This window comes from Lactuca sativa, chromosome 9, assembly GCF_002870075.4.
Source record: "Lactuca sativa cultivar Salinas chromosome 9, Lsat_Salinas_v11, whole genome shotgun sequence".
NCBI lineage: Eukaryota > Viridiplantae > Streptophyta > Magnoliopsida > Asterales > Asteraceae > Lactuca > Lactuca sativa.
In genome coordinates, this window is record NC_056631.2 from 176,293,676 (window position 1) to 176,318,694 (window position 25,019).

The 25,019-nt window shown below is 37.3% G+C and overlaps 1 protein-coding gene across 1 annotated transcript; it reads left to right on the forward strand.

The window, feature by feature from the left end:
- Positions 1-962: 962 nt before the first annotated feature.
- Positions 963-13,271, forward strand: LOC111916937 (uncharacterized). The gene is made up of 8 exons (XM_052767845.1): positions 963-1,109; positions 1,409-1,474; positions 1,553-1,639; positions 10,924-11,643; positions 12,094-12,435; positions 12,506-12,860; positions 12,953-12,994; positions 13,095-13,271. The coding sequence occupies exons 1-8, from the start codon at positions 963-965 to the stop codon at positions 13,100-13,102; spliced, it is 1,767 nt and encodes a 588-aa protein (XP_052623805.1). The 3' UTR covers positions 13,103-13,271.
- Positions 13,272-25,019: the final 11,748 nt, after the last annotated feature.

Below are 25,019 nucleotides of genomic sequence, written 5' to 3' on the forward strand. Positions count from 1 at the left end.
TAGTTTTAGGCTTTATTTTTAGCGTGTACTGTTAACAACAATTTTGCTATTTGTTTACCGTTACGATTTATGATTTTTGGAATTTATATAACAACTTTTTGCCATCCATAACAAGTATCTATAAATAGATAATTTTATGGGAAATAAACTTATTAATATAATTAACTTTTTGTTTTGTTTACATCTTAGTAATTATCTTTTTTTTATACATTTAGGTAACAAAGTTTTTGGAAGTGTTTACATATGACTATTATGGCCGACTATAGCAGGTTATATCCGGTCATAATGATCATATGTGAACACTTCTAAAAAGTTTGTTACTTAGATGTGTATAAAAAAAATAGTTACCTAGATTTGAACATACCGAAAATATAAGAGTAAATTACACAAATGGTCCCTGTGGTTTGGGTAATTTGTGCGTTTGGTCCTAACTTATTTTTTAACTAGGAATTTAGATATAAGGGTATAAACATTGTCAATATATTATATGTAGTTATCCAATATCGGTCATTAAAAAACATGTTATAATCTCTTTAGCTGGGGTTACAATAACATGAAACATATTTACAAATAATATTTTTTATATTGACAAAATTGCAAAAATGGTCCCTGTGGTATGCATTTTTTTGGGGTTTCGGTCCAAACCTCGACTTTTTTGGATTCATGGTCCTTTTGACCTAGTTTGTATGTAAAATTGGTCCCCCGACTTAACTTCCGTTAAGTTGTTGTTGTTAACCCCCTCATGTGCCTCCCACATAAGGGTATATTAGTCTTTTCACTCCTAAGGGACAATTTTTACATCTAAAAAAACTATATCCTCTTTATTTTTAAAGAACTTAATACCTATTTATTTATTTTAATAATTAAAAAATAAAAAGGTCTCTCTCTCTCTCTCTCTCTCTCTCACTTGTTAACATCACGAAGCCCTAGCAACAAGAACAACATATAACATAAGGGGGAAGATGGGTAGAGGAAAGATTGCAATTAGGAGAATAGACAACTCAACCAGTAGGCAAGTGACATTCTCAAAGAGACGGAATGGGTTACTGAAGAAAGCACAAGAGTTAGCCATTTTATGTGATGCTGAATTCGTCGCCATCACAGAATTTGTCTTGTTCAGATTCGTGTGGTTTCTTGTTGAGTTTGAATCTTGGACCCAGTCAAGCTCTCTATGAAATCGTTACGATGAACACAGTCGAGTTCGTTGCCACTTACCCATCTCCGACCTTGGAGTGAAATCGATTCTCATAAAAGAAAAATCGATTTGCTAGAATCAGAAAACACAAGTCTCTCTGAATAGTTGAATTCTCATCAGTTACAAGAAAATCTAGAGAAGGGAGTTGTTAACAATGTTGAGGTAGATGTTCTTAAATTAAGATGACTGAATGTTGAGCTTCATCTTCAAAAGAGAAGTGTCTGTTGCAGGATTTTATCAATGGAGTCTCAACTAGTTTCCTTAGCAAAAGATTCTGAGGTGCGTAACCTCTTCCAAATTCTTACTTCATTAAATTTCTTACAATTTAGTTTTGGTTTAACTTTTAACGATTGACAGAATGAATTTATCCAAAAGATCAAATCCGAAGCATCCATAATACGACTAATGAACAAAGATTTATGCAAACAAGTTGAAGATCTACAGGTAAGCCGATTGAACGAAGTCGATGAGCTTGTTTATCTTAGATGGGTCAATTCCTGTCTCTAAAACGAGCTTCAAAATTCGACTTTTTTTTTTTACTTCTGATATATCTTCAAGCCCGGCTTCTGTTGAATGGCTTAATCCTTCTGTATCAAGTGATGAAACTTCTGAACACGGTAGCACTCAAAAGAGATTAAGATCGATTAAAAAGTGGAAAAAATGGTCTATTTTAGATTAAGAATCACAAGTCTCCAAACCCATGAATTACAAACTCAACCTTGGATGGTTAGAAGGAAGAAGACACTCTGTCAGTGGCACAAATTGTTGTCAAGAAGAACTGGTTGTGAATAAAAGAAGGCAATCAGATGGTTTTATTATATCTTCAATGGAAATGGAGATATTAGATTGAAATCGTGTTCCTGGGTGGGTATCGCTTGCTGAACTTCAACAAAAATTGAGTACCCAGTTGGCTTATAGGTTCGATGATGGTGGTGGGATTGATATCTTCTCCAAAACATGAACACAACAAGGAAGAAGTGTTTGGGGCTTGAGTAATTGTGTGTTTTCTTTTTAGCGAGAGAGAGAGAGAGAGAGAGAGAGAGAGAGAGAGAGAGAGAGAAAGAGAGAGAGAGAGAGAGACCTTTTTATTTTTTAATTATTAAAATAAATAAATAGGTATTAATTTTTTTTTAAATAAAGAAGATATATTTTTTAGATGCAAAAATGGTCCCTTAAAAGTGAAAAGACAAAGATACCCTCATGTGGGAGGCACATGAGGGGGTTAACAGCAACAACTTAACGGAAGTTAAGTCGGGGGACCAATTTACATACAAATTAGGTCAAAAGGACCATGAACCCAAAAAAGTCAAGGTTTTGACTGAAACCCCAAAAAAAATGCATACTACAGGGACCAGTTTTGCAATTTTGTCTTTTATATATATAAAACAATTTTTTGGGGGTACTATAGTACCCCCAACGCCCCATCTAGCTCCGCCACTGATCCTAGCATATGAGGAGGCTTGTTCATTTAACAAAGATGACATCAGATCCTTGAGAGAGAATGAGGATTTTCTTACCAGTACCATCTTTAAGCCTTTTAATGCTCTGATCCAACCTGACTTCATTTTTGGTACTTATGTTTGATTTCCCGAGTATCCTTTTTCTTTAGGTCTGACTTAACCTTTTTAAGGTGTTGTCTCTAAATTCTTCGAGGTCAGGAAAATTTCTTACATCCAAGCTATGTCTGTGATATGGAGGATGCTTTTCTGGATTGATTGGTTGAATCAGTTCATGGATCTTAACATTGGTTTGGCTAAGCTTGTCCATGTCTATGATCTTTCAACTTTGGATCTTCTCGTTTCCTGTTTAATGTCAAACCCAAAAAGACACCTAATTCTGAAAACAAAATGAAATGATGGTGCCTGGAAAGAACTGGGTTAAAAAGGGTAAAATTTTGATTATGTTAAGGAACCCAAAATTCACCGTTTTTTTTTATTTTGTTTGACTTTATGTAGCCACCAAGTTTGCGTAACTTACTCCTACCACAAAGGAAACCAAAGAGAAGATCGAGAATTTTCTTCCCTTACCCGAAATCGAAAGAACCTTCAAGTCTGAGTAACCTAGCTTCCAAGAGAGTTCATCCACTAGCTTCCCGATGTCTACTTGTATGGATCCTTTCTTTATTTATTTTAGTTTAGGATCTTGAACTCATGAAGATCCTATGTAATTTTTAGGATCCAAGGTTATTCTCTCTAGTGCTCACTTTGCACTCTCTAACGTTGAGGAAGCCATGTCAGGTAGTTAGCTTTTGGTCAAGAAGGAAAAAACTTCTTATCTTCATCCCCCAAAGAGAGTTGTGATCGATCTATCCATGAAGACTCCCGAATTCAAGAAGAGAAATCCATCTGAGATCCCAGATCTTAGCCTGGAGAATCTGGGGACCGAGGAAGCCATGAAGAAGTTGATTTCCTTCTCGCAAGCTGTAATCACTTCTGAGTTCTCTTTTTCCTTTTTTCTGTCTTTTCAATCTACTAAATGCACTCTTTCTTAGGTTCTAGATCATGTTTCCTGATCCACTAAGGATTTGAAGCTCAGGGTTGAGCAGGCGGAGTGCACATTGAAAGAGCAGGAGGCTATCTGGAAGGCAACCAACAAGGGTCTTCTGGCGAGGGTAGAGAGGATGAGCAAGTATAAGGCAAAGAAAGAGGAGGAGCATGACCAAGAGATCGAAGATGTGATCGTCGAGCTTAAGAGAAGTGTTTCCGAAACCATTTGGAAGCAAAGATCAAGATAGCAGAGGATATGGAGAAAGGGAACACAGAATCCTTGAATGTGCCCGGTTGGCATGATGCCCTGGCCAAGTTTACTAGCAAGCATGTTAATGCCAGTCAAGATCTTACAAAGAAGACGAAGGAGAATGAAGGAGGAAAGGAAGAGAAAAAGGAGGCTGATGATGATCAAACCTTAGATACATAAGTTTGATTAATTAAAAACAAATTTCATTTTTGGTCTGTAAACAAATGTTTTTTTAGGTTGGTGGGCAACCCTTTTAATCTCTTATGCTTTAGTTTTATTAACTCTTTTGCACGAATGATTTGTAGAAATAGGATCAGAGCATGTTTTTCTAAGAGTCTTAAGATGATTAGGATCCTAAATCGTTTAGGGTTTATAAAAACTATTAGGATCTTAAAAGTCCGAGATTGATAATAATTTGAGTAGGATCTTGAAATAGTTAGGATCCTAAGTCTATGAGGAGAAAAAAGTAGGAGGATCTTTTTAGAGGAAAACTTTAGGTGTAATGTTTTAGTAAACATAGAATAGAAGACATGGATAGATAGAACATGATGATAGCTTTCAAATTCCCTTCCTTAAACATCAACCATTCTTTTAGTCATCTTTTTGATTTTTTTGTTGAAATTCTAAATTTGAAGAAAACCTAAGTATTCGACAATCTTGGGATTTGATACATCCCTGGGTAAGATCTCAACTCATATTATACTAGGGAAATTCCTAAATTACTACACTGGGGAGGATCCCAACTTAGAGCACTGGGGAGGATCCCAACTTAGAATACCGAGGAAGATCCCAACATAAAATGTTGGGTAAGATGCCAACTTAGAGTATTAAGGAGGATCCCAACCTAGAACACTGGGGAGGATCCCAAATTAGAATACTGAGGAGGATCCCAACATAGAATACTGGGGAAGATCCTAACTTAGAATAATGGGGAGGATCCTAATTTGGAACACTTGGGAGGATCCTAACTTAGAATATTGGGGAGGATCCCAACTCATATAACTTGGGTAGATCCCAACTTAGAATACTGGGGAGGAACCCAATTTAGAACACTTGGGAGGATCCCAACTTAGAATACCGGGGAAGATCCCAAATCGTAAGATAACATGCTAATGTTATAAACCATAGATTTCCGCTTAGTATCACAACATATGTTCAGAGATAAGAGTGTTGCCACTTCACAAAACCATGGAATGATCCCCTTATCTACATTCCATAGTTAGATATTATACATTCAAGTGGGGTGTGGAAAACCAAACACAGATGAAAAGGTCATTAACTCCTTAAACCTTAGAGAGGATTAGGTACCCTTGATCGCAGGAGAGATGATAAATCTCTATTCATGGTTCTCAAGATCTTTAATTATTTTCATGTTGAAAATGTTAGCCTGGGGTGGGCATTAGCTTGGATAATGCCCATCCGATGCTTAAGTCAGTAATGATTTTGAGAAAAAGATCATCAAAAGGAGAGCGAGGATAAGGGATAGGTGCATACCTTGTCTTTTGTTGTAGTAACATATGGTGAACTTGACTTATATGAAGTATGCTTTCAGATGTATGGCATTCCAGGATCTTGGCAAGATAGTCCCTTCTAGAGTAGCTAGCCAATATGCCCCCTTTTCTACTTCTCAATCAATAACATAAGGCCCTTCCCACTTGGGTGCCAGTTTCCCTCCTTTAGGATCCTTGGTGTCCTAGCCTTAATATTATTATTGTAATATTTATCAATCTTTTGTTAATGGGCAGTGATGTGGATCTTGGCGAGATCCCTTATTTCATCAACGGTGTCAAGATCCTAAGCCAGGATCCTAGAGTTATAGTCTTGAGTTCGAAGTTGGTATCTTATTGTTGGAATCACCACTTCAGTTAGGATCAAAACTTCTGCTCCAAATACTAAGGAGTATGAGGTTTGACATGTTTACATTTTTTTATAGTCCTATCTACCCATAGAACGAAAGGAAGTTCAGCCCATCTGCCTTTCTTTTCATCTAATCTCCTTTTTAGGTTATTCACTATGATCTTATTATTGGATTCTGACTGTGCGTTAGCTTCAGGGTGAATTGGGGTGCACATTATCATTTTGATTCCCTACATGGTGCAAAAGTCCCATGTTTTTTTGCTGATGAACTGGGATCCGTTATTACATATGATTTCTACCGGGATCCCAAATCTTGTCAGGATATTGCGCTTGATGAATGAGACAAGTTCCTTATCCCTTACTTGAACAAAAGCCTCAACTTCAATCCATTTTAAGAAGTAGTCTATCATTGCTAGCATGAAGACTTTTCCACCAGGTGCCTTGGGCAATTTGCTAAATATGTCCATTCACCATTTCAAGAACGGCCAAGGAGAAATGATGAAGACCTTTGAGCATTCTAACACTCCTAAGGTGTACATGCAACCCTAGAAACATTGGATCTATATTTTACTAAGATACATGCAAATTGTATTTTCAAAGGTTCTTAACCTAATTAGCATGGCATGGGGAACTTGAAACATAAAAGCTAGTAGAAGAACTTACCTTTCTTGTTTCTTGGATTCCTTAAGAACTTTGTGAGCCTATCACCCCAAATGTGATGCCTCAAGTGTTTCACACAACATCACAACTATTGGAATAACTTTGAGAGAAGTACACGAACACTCAAAATCGGCTAGCCATCTTGTTCTTCCCTTAGTGTCGATTTTGGTAGCCCATGGGGTCTTTATATAGTGTGTCACAAGTAGGGTTACACCATGTAAACCCTAATTGACATGGTTTTTCATTTCCTTCATGATCCATGGGTTTTAACCTCCATGGACTATCCATGGAGGACCCTATGGGTTTTAACCCAATTCAATAAACCATAGATCATTAGCCTATTATATAAGAATGGATGATTTTCACAATCAACGCCATATATTTAATTAGTCTCTTTTTTATCACAAAATTAATTCCAAATTAATAATATTATTTAATTAGTATTGATCAATAATTACAGGAGTACTCATGAACACTGCAGCCCCTTTGTCCCAGACAAACTACAGACCCTTCATGACAGGCTTGCCTCATTACCTACTTCCAAAGTATGATTGAATGTGGATAGTTTAAATAATATGATATACCATAACATAATGATTTTATAAGTCAAAACATGCAAAAATGAAGCGATAGTAAACGATTAATAGAAGATAGCAACACTTTACTTATAAATAAACAACAACTTTTATTTATCATCAAATGTCAATTACACTTTAAAAATTTCAAAAGCTATCTAATATCTGAAACTAATATCATCCTTTAGCCCAATGCGCCTCGCATGCTAAAGATGCTTAACCCTACCCATTCCCTTCGTGAGGGGATCTACTGGGTTCTCATCCGATGATGTCCTCTTTGCCATGAGGAGTCCTTCTTCTATTCGATGTCTAATAAAATGGTATTTTTTCTGTCGATGTGTCTAGAGCTTCCGTGATCCCTTGGTTCCTTAGCTAAGGCAACTACACTTTCACTATCACAGAAAATCTCCATAGGCTCCTTTATAGCTGGTACTACTCCAAGGTCTCCAATGATGTTCTTCAGCCATAGTGCCTCCTTTGCTGCCTCGCTTGCTGCTATGTACTCTGATTCACAAGTCGAATAAGAGACTGTCTCCTGCTTGGAACTTTTACAAGTAATTGCTCCTCTGTTTAAGGTAAAGACCTAGCCTGACTGAGAGCGGAAATTATCCCTATCAGTCTGGAAGCTAGCATCACTATACGCAACTACTCTCAAGTCATTACTCCCATCGAGGTAAGGACCCAATCCTTAGTCCTCCATAGGTACTTAAGAATGTTCTTTATGTAGTCCAGTGAGCCTTTCCAGGGTTCCCCTGATATCTGCTGACCATGCTCAAAGCAAAGGCCACATCAGGACGAGTACAAGTCATAGCATACATGATCGAGCATACAGTGGAAGCATATAGTACACGACTCATCTCAACTATCTCAGCCTCTGTACTCATGCTCTGAGTCTCACTCAATCTGGCATTACTCTGGATAGATAACTCTCCTTTCTTGGAGTCCCGCATGTTATACCTATTCAGCACCTTATCTAAGTAGGTACTCTAACTAAGTCCAATTAGTCTCTTACTCCTGTCTGTCAAAATCCTTATTCCTATGATATAGGCAGCTTCTCCAAGGTCCTTCATAGCGAAACACTTCCTAAGCCAGGACTTCACTTCCTGCAGAGTTGGGATGTCATTTCCTGTGAGTGGTATGTCATCCACATACAATACCAAAAAGCTAACTATACTCCCACTAGCCTTGACATATACATAAGATTCATCTTCGCTCCTCGAAAATCCAAACTCTTTGACTTTATTATCGAAACAAAGATTCCATCTGCGAGTTGCTTGTTTCAATCCATAGATGGATTTCTCAAGCTTACACACTCTATTTGGGTACTCTGCACTGATAAAACCCTCTGTCTGACTCATGTAAACATCCTCCTTGTTCATATGATAGGTCATTCGAAATTGATCATAACAAGAAGGTAAGGAGGGCAGTATGATATCAATAGCCAACTCCTCGGGGAAGTTCACATTCAACTTCACAAGATGGTCCACAAACCTTTGCATTTTCTACATGTGGCCCGTGATGGGTTTACCATCTTTCATTCGGGTTGTTATCATGGAGGAGATTATTTCAAATCGCTCTTGACGAGCACTCTGATGGTATCTGTCCATCAAATCTTGGTGCATCTTAGGATAAAAGTCCTCATAGGACTTTTGGAGCTCGGTTGTCATCATGGCAAACATGATACATGCCACTTTGGTAGTATCTCTCTCATGTGCCCTAAAGTCAACGATCTCCTCGGGAGTAGAAGTAGACTCATCGAGATCCTTCAGCTCCTTGTCAAGGACATATTCCTTGTCCACATAGCGAGTGACCATCCTTATGTTCTTAATCCAATCATTGAAGTTAGTCCCATCAAAGACAAGTCTCCCATAAAGGTTCATGAGAGAGATGGAGCCAGTAGAGTTTGAGCCAGAAGCAACATTGTTGGAAGACATCTGAAAAGGAAGAAAGACAAGTTTAGATTAGATATAAAGATATTTTAGTTAATAAGACACCCAAATGTAATATTAAGGCTAGGACCCAACACAATATTTTATAACTTAGAAGAGGGATGCCGTAATCCAAGCTATAAAATATTTGAAGGTAGGTGAATGACGATTCTCCAATTTCCACCATGAAAAACAAAATGAATTACTAGGTTTTAATTGGTTATTCAAACTCCTAGATTCTATTGAGATCCATTGAACTTTTCAATGGCATGTTTCAATCTCGATTGTTCCATTCATGTTTTGTGAATGGGATGCTGAGGATCACAAAATAAGGTGTGAATAACCATGCAAATTACTTGGTACTCTTAATGTTTATCATCTAATCGATGTGTCGGTTAGCCACACGCGCTCCACCGATCTATGATAAACCTTAATCCACCCTTTACCAACCTTGTTAAATCCAAGTTAGTGTACTGGTTAACCACACACGCTCCACTAACGACTTAAGCAAGGTGCAAAGTGAAATTTCATGGGTTAGCACAAAATTCACATTTTCCTAAAGTAACTAAGATTGGGAATTTATAAAACATTTAGTTACTTTTTAATAGTCATTATACTTTTAATGAAAATTAAAGTCATTGTCCTGCCCATTCGGCTAACGACCCTCCACCGGTCAAGGAAGTGGTGGGTGACAGTGGACACCCATTAAGCTGCCATTTTATAGGCAACAACCTTATACCCCCCCCCCCCCCCTTTATAGACCGACTTCGTGAATGAGGCCTACTAACGGTAAAACAACTTGCTCTTATATATATATATATATATATATATATATATATATATATATATATATATATATATATATATATATATATATATATATATATATATATATATATATATATATTATCTTATAATATTATAAAGTATAAGGGTTGAGTTTTAACTTTTAAAATTCTAGGAGATGGAACTAAAGTTTTCTAAAGTGACTTTACATGTTACAAAACTTGAGGGCAAGTTTTGTAACTATTCAAAACTTTTCAACTTCAAAACTTATGAGTTAATGATTTATTAAAATGAAGACTCTTCATTTTATATAACTTATGTGTTTTTTAATGGACTTTAAAAGAAAGACTTTCGGTAATCCATAACTTGATGACAAATTATGGATTCCATTAAAAACATTTAGATCAAGTATTAAAGTAACAAACAATTGTGCAAATAATTCCTATGATCTACCAAACTCATAAGTGTATGAGCATTCATATCAAAAATATCAAGCATCATATAAACACATATAAAACTTGAAATTTTGATAATAACCATTGTAAATGGATTAGCATAATCATTACCACATCAAAAACAGGTCTTATAAGTCCAAAACAGTTTAGGGTAATAATTCTAGTCCATTTCCAGCAGCAAAACTCGAAAAACTGCACTCTGGGCCTCCTACTCGTGGAGTGCACGAACCTACTCGATGAGTAGGATGAATATATACATGGACTCGTCGATTCCCCCCATGGACTCGGCGAGTTCACTCAACAAAATGCAGAAATTATGAGTTTCTTCAACAATTTCACTACAAGAAAAAAGGCCTTTTACGACGCGCAAAATACGACGCTCATTGATCTATGTTACGCAAAGGAGAGTGACATTAGAAAAATGTCATCTCTTCAAAAAATTTAAGGATAGAAGACACGCATTATTGCACGCCCTTAAATTAGTGTCTAAAAAAAACACGGAGGGCACCTATAATAAAATGCGCGTCGTCTAAGGATGTCGCTTTATATTTTTTAATGGAACGCGCGTTCCATCCTTTAATAGTTGGGTAAAGGGGGAAATGAAATTCTGAAAAAATTAAAAACCCCGCCATGCTCTCCTCTACCTTCTTTCAATCATTCTTCTCTCTCTCTCTCTCTCTCTCTCTCAATCAAATACCAAAAATCGACTATTGTTGGAACTAGGGCTACAGAGATTGAGCTTGATACCATGGAGAGTTTTGCGTCAAGGGAAAAGCTCCACCATCATCTCAACCGATTACCTGCAACTCCTCAACAGTTCACATTCACAAGATGATCTTCTGCCACCGCCATTGGTTCTCCACCGCCTCCGCCCTAGGACTCTATCTCCTCTATCAGGCACTTCTCGCTTTGCATTATCCGCGACTGTAATATCCGCTGCCGCAATTCTTGCTGCATCATCCGTTATCATATTTGATGACAGCGAAATTAAGGAAGAACAAGCAAAGAAGAAACGTTTGCTTGATGATTTCGAACACGCGATTGACCGGTCGAAGGAGTCGTTTAAGAGAGTTGTGAATACGATGAAGCATACCGGCGTTGCGGCGTCGGTTCTATGGAAATCTCTTCGTTCGGTTTTGTCTTCGGCTAACCATGAAGTTTGGTCAGGGTTTGAGGTTAGGGTTACGGCGTTATTGGCGGATATTATGGCGGCAAATGAGAGTCGGAGGGCTGCGATTGTTGGTGCTGGTGGTGGTGTGGTGTTGGATTGGTTATTAGAGTCGGTGGCATTGTCCGGAGGGGGAAATTATGGGACTCAGGCCGAGTCGGCTAGGGCTTTAGCGTACTTGATTGCTGACCCTAATGTGTCGGAGGCAGTTCTTGGGAAGCCTAATGCCATTCCCAATCTTCTCAGGTTCATATTCTTTGCTCAACCTCATCAATCCAAAAAGGTATAATTCTGTCATCATTGGACAACACCATATTCTCTTTTGCTGTTTCTTGTGTTAGTAAATGCAAGAGTAATGGTGTGCCTCAAAAAGTAGCTTATAGTTATATTCTTAATTGTTGATTTAGTAATCCTGTTAGTGGCCTTAAATCCTTAATGTTGAATGAGCTCCAACCGGACTCAGTGAGTTCTCCTTTAATTGGTGTATCAGAATAAGTAGTATTTGATTTTGTAGTTTAAGCAACAATTATTAGATGTGCTATTTGTCCACCCTACTAAAGCTACATGCATAAATAACATAATCATAGCTTGTTTGGGAAGTTAGGATTTTGATTAATTTTCTAATGTATATAAGTTTATCCAGAATAACTTTTTATCATATTGATATAGCATTTTCATGAAAGCAGCACCCAAGGCGAAGTTCATTTGACATTTCTGACCCTTCAAAAGGCAGAAGCATGCTTGTTGCAGCAAGAATGCTAAAAGGACTATGAATCATAATTCTGTTCAAGAATCATTAGCAAAACGGTCGGAATCACTCTGTTCAGGGGACATGCGTTTGTCTCTTGAAGAAGGACAAAAGTGGTCTTGCATTCTACTTCCATGGGTATTTAGGGAAACTTCATCTGATGCTATTAGATCTTCTGCAATCACAATCCTTTCTCGTATCTGTGAAGACTATGGGCCTTCTTCCATTCCCATTTCCCAAGGTTGGTTAGCTATTATGCTTTCAGACATTCTCAAATCCAGAAAGTTATCTCTTAAAGGGAGTGCTCAACCTAGGGACAAAGTCAAGGTTTGTATCATTGTTACTTTTTTTTTCTTTTTTGTTTATGGTAATTTACGGAAATACCCTTCTCTTGCAGACACAAATCGATCAGGCAAATGTACTTTCTGGTACCCAAAGTGTGAACCAATTGGCTAGTGCTGTGGTCAACTTAGCAGTCAATGGTGATTCATTTGCTTTGGAATATTTTCTTACCCTTGAACCATTTATTAACACATACAAAAAACTAAAGAAAGGAAATATCCCTAAAGTGAATGCTTTAGATTCTGCACTTGCAACTTTAAAGGGTATCAAAGCAATGACAGAAATCTGCAGTGATGATTTATTTTCTCAAAAGAAAATAATCGATTATGGCATAATTCCTCTGTTACGCCGCTTTTTATTAAGTGATGATTATGAGAAATTATCAGCAATTGAAGCATATGATGCACAAGGTTTGTGATTACATAAAATTATAAATTGGTTTTGTATAAAAACATGATTGTAAATTGTAAATGAAGTTTGAGTTATATCTTTTGTTTTGCAGACGAATCTTACACAATGGTCTGGATCAAGCTTGCCTCTTCAGGTTTGTGGTGTGTTATTAGAAATAGATTTAAAAAATAAATGAGATTTGGAGATGTTTGGTTATTGGAAATGTAAATAAATTGGAATGTGAAATTTTGTAGGAAGTTAGCTCGATGCTGTTGGAAAAGCTTATTGCAGCACGTATTGGAGATCGACCTGTTGTATTTGTAACTCATAGGTTGAAATATTTAATTAAGAATGAAAGAGAAAAAACAGAAGAATTTCTCTTTTAGCCATTTTGGTATTCTTGTTAATATATTATTATATTGTATTGCAGCATGGGGTGATTGGTTGTGAAACAGATGCTACATCAAGCAAGTGCAGAAAACAGAGGCAATCTTGTCAAAAACAGTGTTGGTGTGGTATGTTTGATTTAATAACTTATCACTACTTCAAATTAATATTTATTATTATTTAAAGTTACAGGACATGAGTATCGGCACATCATGGAACATTTAGGTTAGTTGTTGTTTTTCCTCTTGGTGATCCATCAATGAAGTGGCCAACATCATGTAATAACATTTTAGGGGAAGATGTATGTATATGTTTTTTTTAATGAATAATGTAATCATATGTATGAATATAAAATACACATTTTCATAAAGCTATCTCGGAAGTTGAAGAGAAGCAGTTGGTGTTATACGCACAAACGGCAAGTCTTGTTAATATAATACTCCAGTGGTCTACTCTCAATATTAAAGAGATTGCAAAGAATTTCTCCAAGGTACATTTCTATTTTTTTAAAAACAAAATGAGAATAATTTCTATATAATTTTATAATACATATTATTTTAATCGCACATAGCTTGCATGCAATACACATACAATTTGTGACAGTGAGCTGATACCATTTGGAACTAGACTATATCCCTTCATTTCCATTATAAATCACAGGTGACTTTAGGGGTAAAAATGGTATTTTCTTCTTTGAAACTTCACTCACATCAACTAACAAATGACTTTGATTTTACAGCTGCTCTCCAAATTCAGTTCTTGTATTTGAAGGCAGAATGGCAACTGTACGTGCTATGCAAACAATACCAAAAGGCAGTGAGGTATGTTTTTCTTACAATCCTTCTACATTCTTTTATTTTATTTTTATACTTGAATCAGTTGAATGTATTTAATCTGTGACTTATTTGTGATGAAATCTATGAATCTGTGGTGAAATGACTAAAAATCTGAAATCTGTGGAATATAGTCATATACATCATCATCTTAGCTTATGTTATGAAATATGTGTATGCTGTTGTAGCCTTCCATGGCAGGGGTTAAAAGCTGGCACCAAGAATTAAGCAGAAATATGATAAAATTAGTGAAAAAAAGATGCTTACTCCCATTGAGGTATTGATTATTATTTACAGCAAATATACTTTTAAGTACTTATTCTCTTTAAATTTTATTTTATTTATTTACTTTTACCTTACAGGTGCTTTGCAAATCTTATCCTACTGAATTCATACAATAATTCCTGGTTTGTGTAGTTTCCTTCCATTTGATTCTTCATTTCCATCAAGTGTTTGTTTTTAGGGCTAGTAAAACAACTTCATAACTCATGATCAATTCGTATGTAGAAAGCGTTTGAGCTAGCTTCTTTCTTTTGGTTCTGGGTAATTTCTTCTACTTAATCCCCTAACATATTTTCATCTCAAAAGTTGTCATTATATATTTATACATCAACTATGCACTTTTGTTATTCTAGTGGAAATTCAATTATAATGATTTTTTCATCAAGAACCACATGCTCGCGTACATACACCTGTTTTTAGGGTTTGAATGAAGTTCCTTTCAATTTTGACATGAATTTCATACAAAATTAAACCTCTAAGTATTCTTATCTCTTGTTTCCATTATCCAGGTTTGTGGGCCAATTCTTATGCAGGTATATCACCCCACCACTCTATGCCCTAGTTACCCAGGTATGATTTTTTCATGAAAATATCCAAAAATATGTGGGAGACTCTGACATATACAGACACTTATATGACAATGTCGCAATGATATGGGATATAGTAACATGAACAGTGTATTATTGTACACAGATGGGTACGAATTACAAGCTAGGCAACATTAATTCCACAAAGTATAAGAGATACAATCCATGGATGGGGAAAGGATGCAAGGAGAAGAAGAAGGTGGTTAGGCATATATGGAGATGATTCAATGGTTCACACGGATACAAGCACGGTCATATCTGTTGAGGAATTAGAGCTCCGTGAGCCGGTACCAACATGTGTGTATATGTATCCTTTTCATACCATGAAGCCTTTGATCATTTTGTTACATGTAAGTTTTTAAAGTCCATTGTTTCTCATTCGTCCATTTAAATTGGATTTGTCGCTATCTAAATTCTCATAGTCACTTATTGGTTTTTTGTTATATATGCTTAAATCATAACAGCTATCATGACGACCTTCAACAGTAGCAGAAGATGTATATGTGTTCTTGTGCTACTATTGTGGATTCAGGAACATCCTTGCTTACTGGTCCAACTGTATGTATCTCACATGAAGTTTCTGTTAGAACTATTAATCTCAGGGATTTCAAGTTTTTCATATTTCTTGTATCTAATTATTTTTTCTACTATTGGAATGATTATTTGTATAACATTAACTTTTGTGCAATGCATTGTATTACTTGTATATGGTATTTTATTTTCCATTATGTGACATGAAATGCAAATTTAATATGAAAATAAGTAAATCCATAAATAAATTTTTTTTAAAAAAAATTTAAAATTACGATACGCAAAAATGTGTGTCATCTTCATTTATGACATGGTCTTTCTTGACAGGGGCTTTTTTGATACGCATTGCGTGTCATTAACACGCGCGTCGTAAGGTTACGACACGCAAATGCGTGTCGTCTTCCTTTATGACAGGGCCTTTCTTGATACGCATTGCGTGACGTAAACGCGCGTCGTAATTGTGCGTCGTAAATGAGCGTCGTAAATGCGCGCCGTCTACAGACGACGCACAAAAGCGCGTCGTCTCTCTTTATGACAGGGCCTTCCTTGACACGCATTTGCGCGTCGTCTGAGCCGTTTACGACGCGCAATGAGCGTCGTAAAAGGCCTTTTTTCTTGTAGTGTTTGTATCAAGTATCAAGAAAACAAGCCTAGGCTATGATACCACTAAAGGGTTTTGAGCATTCTAACACTCCTAAGGTGTACATGCAACCCTAGAAACATTGGATCTATATTTTACTAAGATACATGCAAATTGTATTTTCAAAGGTTCTTAACCTAATTAGCATGACATGGGGAACTTGAAACATAAAAGCTAGTAGAAGAACTTACCTTTCTTGTCGCTTGGATTCCTTAAGAACTTTTTGAGCCTAACACCCCAAATGTGATGCCTCAAGTGTTTCACACAACACCACAAATCTTGGAATAACTTTGAGAGAAGTACACAAACACTAAAAATCGGCTAGCCCTCTTGTTCTTCCCTTAGTGCCGATTTTGGTAGCCCATGGGGTCTTTATATAGTGTGTCACAAGTAGGGTTACACCATCTTAACCCTAATTGACATGGCTTTCCATTTCCTCCATGATCCATGGGTTTTAACCTCCATGGACTATCCATGGAGCACCCTATGGGTTTTAGCCCAATTCAATAAACCATGGATCATTAGCCCACTATATAAGAATGGATGATTTACACAATCAACCCCATATATTTAATTAGTCTCCTTTTGATCACAAAATTAATTCCAAATTAATTATTTATCACTACTAATTAAATAATATTATTAATATATTAGAACTTATAATATATTAATAAACCATAAGTGTTCTTTTCTCATTTTGTCTATCTAAGTGTCATGATGCCATGCAGCCCAAATGGACCATGTCAACCGGGTCAAGTACATACCAGAAATAGTTATGAACTTAGACACCTAATCCAACATAATAGTCCATGGATCATCACAAAGCATGAGACCTTCATTCTGAATGCTTTGTCACTATTTTCTTCCTTTTTGGATTGTACCATTATGGAGGTATTCTACGATGGGTTGGATATAGGATCTTGTATATTGTCGCAGATCGTGAATGTTTAGATCAGGATTATGAACGATGCTACGATGGGTTGGATATGGTGAGGGGTTAGAGATCAGGATCTTCTATTGTTGTGATACTAGCTGCTTGATCTTGGGCGGTGAGATCTTCTATTATTGGGGTCATTATGTAGATTATTAGGATCTTGGTCTTCGGGGGGATCCTAAGGGAAGATCCTATATTGTCTAGTGCGTCTGCTACGACATTATCTTCTCTAGGAATTTGGATTAAACTAAAATTTTTAAATTTTGTGGCTAGCATTTTGAATATCTGACACTATTATGCTAATCTTTCACCTTTGACTGGATAGGATCCATTGAAATTGTTAGTTATTAATAGTGAATCGACGTACACATGGAGATCCTTGATCAGAATATCCTTAGCTAGTTGTAGTTCGATGATTAGTGCATTGTATTCTACTTCGTTGTTAGTTGCATTGAGTTCACAACTAACTACCTGGGTGTATGGTGTTCCGTGTAAGGCCCTGAAACGGATCTTACCAGTGATCAAACAAACAAAACAATCAATAATAATAAGAATGAAGTAGAAACAAAAATCAGAACAAGCTTGCACACACTTCTATTAATGAAAACGTCTGGTACAACTTGTTTATAGCAACCGTGAACTCTGTGGCATCAACAACCATTAAATGACCTAGCTAGCCTCTATATATAGTGGACTTGGGCTGACTCTGGGTTTACGGCCGTAAACTCATAACATGGCCGTAAACTACTATCAACACTACCAAAACTGCATATCGACACAAAAGAACCTATTACAACGAAAGCCTAGACCAAACCATTAATTGGACCCTTCAATCTCCCCCTTGGTTTGGTGCTAGCTTGAAGTTAATCTCTGTCGACCACCATCACATCTGCTTGCCCCATTGCCCCGTTCCACATACATTTATTGATGATCTCAGCAACCATAGGCGTGTACTCTTTTGCAGCTTGCTCAAAAATATCCTCGGGAACTTTTATTTGATAAGTACTCAGATGATGAATGTCCCACTTCCTGAACTGGAACAAATCCCTTCGATCATACAGACGAATGCACCCATTTTTAAGCTTGATAACAGCAGACGTTGTAGCCTTGTCAAAAACCCAGTACTCCATGGAGCTTAGAGACCCGTCTGGGTAACTTTGAAGGACATGAATTTGTTTAACCTGATTGGTTGCAGGCCACATCACCACCTGAAGAGGATGACCAGTCTTGGGAACTATGACATCAGGATAATGCTTGATAACAGACTCAGCAGTCTTCATCGAAGGAAAACCCTATTTCACCTGAAGATCAGAGACTTGAGATTTCAGTTTGACATTCTCATTCAATAACTCATTGACTTGAATACCAAGTTCAATGTTCCTCTGATCCAGGAAACTAATCTTCTCTTGAAGTTCATCAACTGACGGTTTATCTGCTCCTTGGTGATCTTCTTCGAAAGAAATTCCTTTGCCACGAGAAGAAGGATCTATAATTTCATTTTGAGCGAGATGGCAAGCTAATCGCACAGAGGCATCATCAGGATCTATCCTAGGAGCAGAGAATACTGGTGGAACAGAGTTGCCACCAGCCTCAAAAGTGGTGCTAGGACCTCCATGAAATGGTTCTGTTGATACGATAGCAGGTCTAGTAGTTGGCGTAATCGGCATGTCATGAGATAAGTCAAAATCCAAAGGCCTAAACCTAGGATCACGTCTTCTTCTCTTAGGTGGAGGCTGTAAAGTCTGGTCTGTTGTATTATCACCTGAAGTGGTTTAATAGTTGGTGAGACAGCGTCAAGGGGAGGAATCCCTGAAACTGTCACCATTGGAGCTGTAGAATCAACCACTTGATCTGTAGACATGGGTGTCGACTCGAGAACGTCTTGAGGATCCCATATCTTCGTTGTCGTGTGAGCAACATCACTGGTATTGTCAAGCAATGAGTTGAGGTTGACATTTGACAGAAAGTCATCATTGCTTCGAAAGTTGGTTGTAATGTCATATCTATCAAAGCCTGCAAGATCAAGGTCTTCATACTAATTAGACTCCGCTGCATTCTTGGAAGAACCTTCATTGTAATCACCTTCAACTTGGACAGGTCGCAGGTCATGCTCCTTAGCTACAGATACATTAGGAGCAACTGTCTCTTCCCCTTCTTGATCTGATACCGTGATCACATCTCCTTCCGAGATCACCTTTTCTGATGAAGTAGGCTCCGAAGATATCTTATCAGAAGATACGTGGGACTCGGACGCTTCATTCGGTTTAGCAAATCATCCGAATTTAACCAATGGATATAGTCCTTGAAAATAACTTTCCCTTTGCGATTTTGTTTAATGAGCCTAATAGTGTGAGGGCCCAAGGAGTTCATATCAAGCGTTTCTCCCTCCTTTACCATGTCAGGAAATTGTTTGTTGATGAAGAGCTGGATGAATCTAGGATACATCAGGAAGGTATCCCGAGTGATGGCATTGATGTTGACTACAAACTCGTCCAGGATAAACCTAGAAAAGTTGAATCCAATCCCTGTAGCAAGAGAAACAATCGCTCCACTGTTTCTCAGGGATATTTCATCCGCACCAGACCGTCTGCCGGAGATGCAACTCACGAACACATGGGCTAGGAATCTCCAATAGGGTGGCAGAAGCTTTTTCACTATAGGAGAATCACCTTCATACCCCATCTTCTTTAAAATTTCCGTGGGAAAGCTCGGTAGGTCATTGATCAGCAATGTCTCTTTTACGAACTGCTCATCGATTACAATTTTGCATCCTTTTACGACTACATCTACCATCACTGCTCCATCATCATCTCTTCTCATTTTGGCAGTCTGCCAGAACTCTCTGATAATCTTCTCATAAACGATGGTGTTCATGGTGATGGTGGAGGCCAGACAACATTCCCTTAGTCCATGAATCATCGACTTAAATTCTACATGTGCCACCGGAGGATCTGCCAGTACCATTGCCAGATTGTGCATGTCTGCGAACTTTAAAGCTGCCATTTGATCTGCACTAAAACATACCAAATAAGAAACGAAATACATTTGAGCAATGAAAGATTTTTTTTTAATTTAATTTTATTAAATCAATTTTAAATTAGCCCAAAATAATAAATTCTTTTGATCAAAATCAAATTTACAGTCAACATAGGGTTTACGGTCAAACTTGAGTTTGCGGTCGTAAACCCATGGCTGTAAGCTAATGGCAGTAAACTGAGATTACGACCGTAAACTCTTGGCCGTAAGCTTGGGCTGTAAACTCCGACAATTCGATTTTCCTCGATTTTGGCCTCAAAACTCATCGATTTCATGAAACAAATGCATATCCTTGGTCAGAATCCTCTTACCTATGAGATGAATGGAGTAATTTCACAAAATTAAACAAAAAAATTTCGAAGTTGATAGAGAATAGAGGGGTGTTTGCGGCCGGAATCAGAGAAGTGAAGGGTTTCTGGCTGTAAACCCCCTATAAATACCTTTGACCTTTTACCTGCTTTCCACACTATGTAAGGCACCGTCTAATTTTTTTTAAAAGTTTTCAAAAATAATACTTTGAGGATTTTAAAAATTAAAATAAGACTAAAAATAAAACAAAATAAAAACTTAACAAAAAGAAAAATAAAATAAAAAATTGAAATTAAAAATAAAAATAAAATTAAATTAAAATAGCAAATAAAAATAAAATTAAACATTTCTAAAATTTTGACATACTCAAAGATAAAATTAAAATAAAATAAAATAAAATAAAATTAAAATTAAAACAAAAAAAAACAATTTCCAAAATTTAAAATTTAAAATTTTGATAATTACAAAATAAAATAAAATAAAAATAAAATTTAAAACAAGATAGAGTAAACTTTATCTAAACGAACACTGAATATAATTTTGTGGCTTAAAGATCAAAATTGTTAGACAGCCTTATTCTACATATCGGTACATTTATATTCATGTGTATGTCTGATTGATCGTCGGTATTGTGGTCCACTTAAACACGAAAAATTTGTGATAATTTTGGACAAACTAAAAATGACAAGACATTTTGATTCTATATTCTTAGATAGATTTCCTAGGGACCATTTAGCTGACGACGATCAGGGTTATTGTTGTCCACCTAAATTGAGCCGCGAGATCTACAGACAATTTGTGTGTGTTCAATTTTAATTGTACTAGAACATGTTTCCCGCTTCCTGATATGCTCCAGCAATCAAGAATTTCCAGAATACTCCTTACACCAAGTGAGCAGACAATTATTAAGAGAGAAGATAGCTTTAGAATGCATAAGCTATACATCCATGTCGGATCTCTTCCAATCACGTAGAGGATAAAACATATGACTAGCTGTAGTTTTAGAGAGATTGAGAAAAAGACTGATGCATATACTGTGTACCAGGTCAGATTGTGAGTCACGCAGAGGAGACAATATATGGCTAAAAGATAGAAAGAATTGCATAGAAAGAAGATGCAGAGAGATAGAATTGCATATGTTACAGTCCAGGTCGGATCTCTCGATCATGCAGAGGAAGCAGCATATGGCTAACTGACAAAAAGAAAGAAAATAACCTTCTACAAACCTAATTCATCGGAATTCCCCAGTCACCCCATCAATACCGGAATTAAGGACAGAATCCGCACATCGAGGAAAAGTTAATCCACAGTTCTAGATACGGGTTCTTTTAGTGTGACCAGTAGATTCTCATTTATATCTCCCTGCTCAACCTATCCGAGCATCGTGTTATCAGGCTAAACAGATCTAACTAGTTCAATATTTGTCAAGTCCTTGAATTCCTTAAGTTCAAATATTCCTACTCAAGTCCATTTAGAATCTTTCGTGCCTACCGACGCATTGAGCACAGAGCGTAGACAATTTAGCTTTGGTACGTTACGCAGATTCAGATTGCATTATCGCTTGATAATATCACTTCCCAACACATCACCTACAAGCAAGATTATCAGTAACATCTTTTAGATTTTTGATTTTTGAATTTTTTGTTTGGTTTTTGTTTATTTCTCCCCATAAATTTGTGCATGGGTGAGAATGAAATCACGAAAATGCGCACATTTAAACTAATCTAACCAAAAAAAAATAAAAAAATAGAAGATAAGAATTAAAAAATAAAAATAAAGTATAAAACTTAAACTAAGTATAAAGGTAAAAAATAAAATTAATCCTCAAAACGAATCATTTTCAAAAATCCCATAAGCACATCAAATCGAGCTTTGTTAAAATGCTTGGTGTACAGATCCGCCACATGATTAGCAGTGGGAACCTGTTCCAGCCGGATAAGTGAACGTTCATAACAGTCTCTGATAAAATGAATTTTGATATCAATGTTCTTGGTTTTTGAGTGTTGAACAGGATTTTTAGCAATTTGAATCGCAACCTCATTATCACAGTAGATAGGGGTTTCTAGATAATTCAAATCGTAATCCAACAACTGATGTTGGATCTATATGACTTGAGAGCAATAGGCAGATGCATCAACGTATTCCGCTTCAGCTGTTGAAGTTGAGATAGTGTGTTGCTTCTTGCACTACCATGACACCAGCCGATCTCCAAGATATTGACACCCTCCTGAAGTAGATTTCCTGTCAAGCTCACAGCCTCCATAATTATTGTCAGCAAAAGCATATAAATCAAATTCAGAATTTTTCGGATACCAAAGACCCAATTTTGGGCTACCTTTAATATACTGAAAAATTCTTTTGACAGAAATAAGATGTGAAAATTTAGGATTAGCCTGATAACGTGCACATCGACAAACTGCAAACATGATGTCTGGTCGGCTTGCAGTAAGATACATCAACAATCCGATCATCAATCTGTAGTGTGTCTGATCTACGGATTCACCATCCGTGTCTGGAGTCAGAAGAGGTCTTTCAGCCATCGGCGTCGATGCAGGCTTAGCGTCTTAAAACCCGAACTTCTCAAGAATATCATCCACATACTTGGCTTGATGTAGCAGGATTCCGGTTAAATTTTCTTTGACCTGAGGCCCCAGAAACATGGTCATTTCTCCCAACGAACTCATCTCGAACCACTTTTTCATAACACCTTCAAACGCCTTGCATAGCTGCGGACTGGTAGACCCGAAGATAATGTCGTCAACGTAGATTTGAATCAAAATCTGATCATTACCAACATGCTTGATGAACAAAGTTTGATCGATAGTGTCACGAGAGTATCCATGCTCAAGTAAGTTCTTTGTAAGAGTCACATACCACGCTCGAGGAGCTTGATGTAACCCATACAATGCCCTATCCAACTTGTAGACATGATTAGGAAACTTCGAGTTAACAAACCCAGGGGGCTGATCAACATAGATTTCTTGCTTCACCTTGCCATACAAGAAGGCTGTCTTGACGTCCATTTGATAAACCGTGAAGTTCATATAAGAGGCATATGTAAGGAAGATACATATAGTCTCCAAGCGAGCTACTAGAGCATAAAATTCAGTATAATCAAGACCCTCAACTTGTCAAAACCCGCGAACCACTTATCTAGCTTTATTTCTCACTATAGCCCCTAAATCATCCTGCTTGTTTCGATAGACCCAGCGTGTGTCAAGAGACTTTTTGCCCTTTGGTAACTCAACCAATTTCCAAACCCCGAGTTTTTCAAACTGATTCAACTCTTCATGCATAGCATCTACCCAGTTGGGCTCATTCAGAGCCATTTCAACATTCTTGGGCTCTATTTGAGAGATAAAGCAATAGTAGAGACATGTATTAACATCTCCACTCTGACTTCTAGTTTTAACGTCATCTCCTAGCTGACCAATGATGTTCTCGATCGGATGATCCTGTCGAATTCTTGAGGGTATCTCCTAGCTGAAATCATTAAGCGAGACAGGAAGATTGTGAATATTGACACCTCCTTCGTTTGCTGATTGTCCCACACCGGATGACTCTGCTACAAACTCATTAGAAATGTCTTCAGGAAAGAGTAGTTCCATAAAAGTTGATGTGACAGCAGAAGCATCTCTAGACATGAACTCTCTTTCAATAAGAGTGAGTGGTGTAGCCTCAGCATCAGGAGTGTCATTCTGAACTAGAGATTTTGGACTATCAGGTGGTACAGATGACTCCCCCTTAGGAGAAGCAGAGGACTCCTCCTCAGATGGTGAAGAGGATACCGTTGGGGGTCTGTAGACAACTTATTCGTCTTCATCTTCAGAAACATTCTTCAAACCAGAGAAAGACCCAGATGAGCTATCCGAAGACACATTTATGGACTTGAAAAGCGATGTGTAATCAAATAAGAAATCCAAACCCACTCGAGCATCCGTTTCGTTCTCCTCTAACCAGCGCACGTCATAGGATTCCACAATCTGCTTCGTCTTCTTATTGTAGACCCTATATGCAGTGCGTGCAACATACCCTACAAAGTAACAATCATCGACTTTAGCATTAAACTTTGGGTTGGACTCTAGGTGAAGAAGGGTCCAAGGGCATCCAAATACGCGAAAATGACTGACTGATGGTTTTCGACCATATAGAATCTCATACGGAGTCTTCATCTGAGCTTTGTTGATCAACACATGATTCTGAATGTAGCAAGCAGTATTGATCGCCTCGGCCCAAAAGAAAACTGGTAACTTGGAGTCACACAACATCGTCCTTACAACGTCTTTTAAGGTTCTATTTCTCCTTTCAGCAAAACCATTTTGTTGAGGTGTGTGAGCGGAGCTGTATTGACGCATAATCCTCTTTTCTGCGCAAAAGTGATCAAGAATAAAATTCTTGAACTCTGTTCCGTTGTCGGTACGATGTGCCTTCACCCGATTGTTGGTTTGCTTCTCAATTATCACTATGAACTTCTTTATCAGTTCTGCAACCCCATATTTGTTGGATATGAAGAAGACCCACGTAAAACGAGAGAAATCATCAATCACAACCAGACAGTATGAACTTCTATTGATGCTAAGGACGTTGACTGGACCGAACAAGTCCATATGTAATAATTGGGGCAGCTGACTGATTGAGTT

Bases quoted from the DNA above. Each gene is read 5' to 3' on its own strand.
- LOC111916937 (XM_052767845.1), top strand. From the start codon at position 963: ATGGGTAGAGGAAAGATTGCAATTAGGAGAATAGACAACTCAACCAGT. The intron at 1,475-1,552 runs GTGCGTAACCTC...AACGATTGACAG, and splicing joins CCTTAGCAAAAGATTCTGAG to AATGAATTTATCCAAAAGAT. The intron at 12,436-12,505 runs GTTTGTATCATT...CTTCTCTTGCAG, and splicing joins AACCTAGGGACAAAGTCAAG to ACACAAATCGATCAGGCAAA.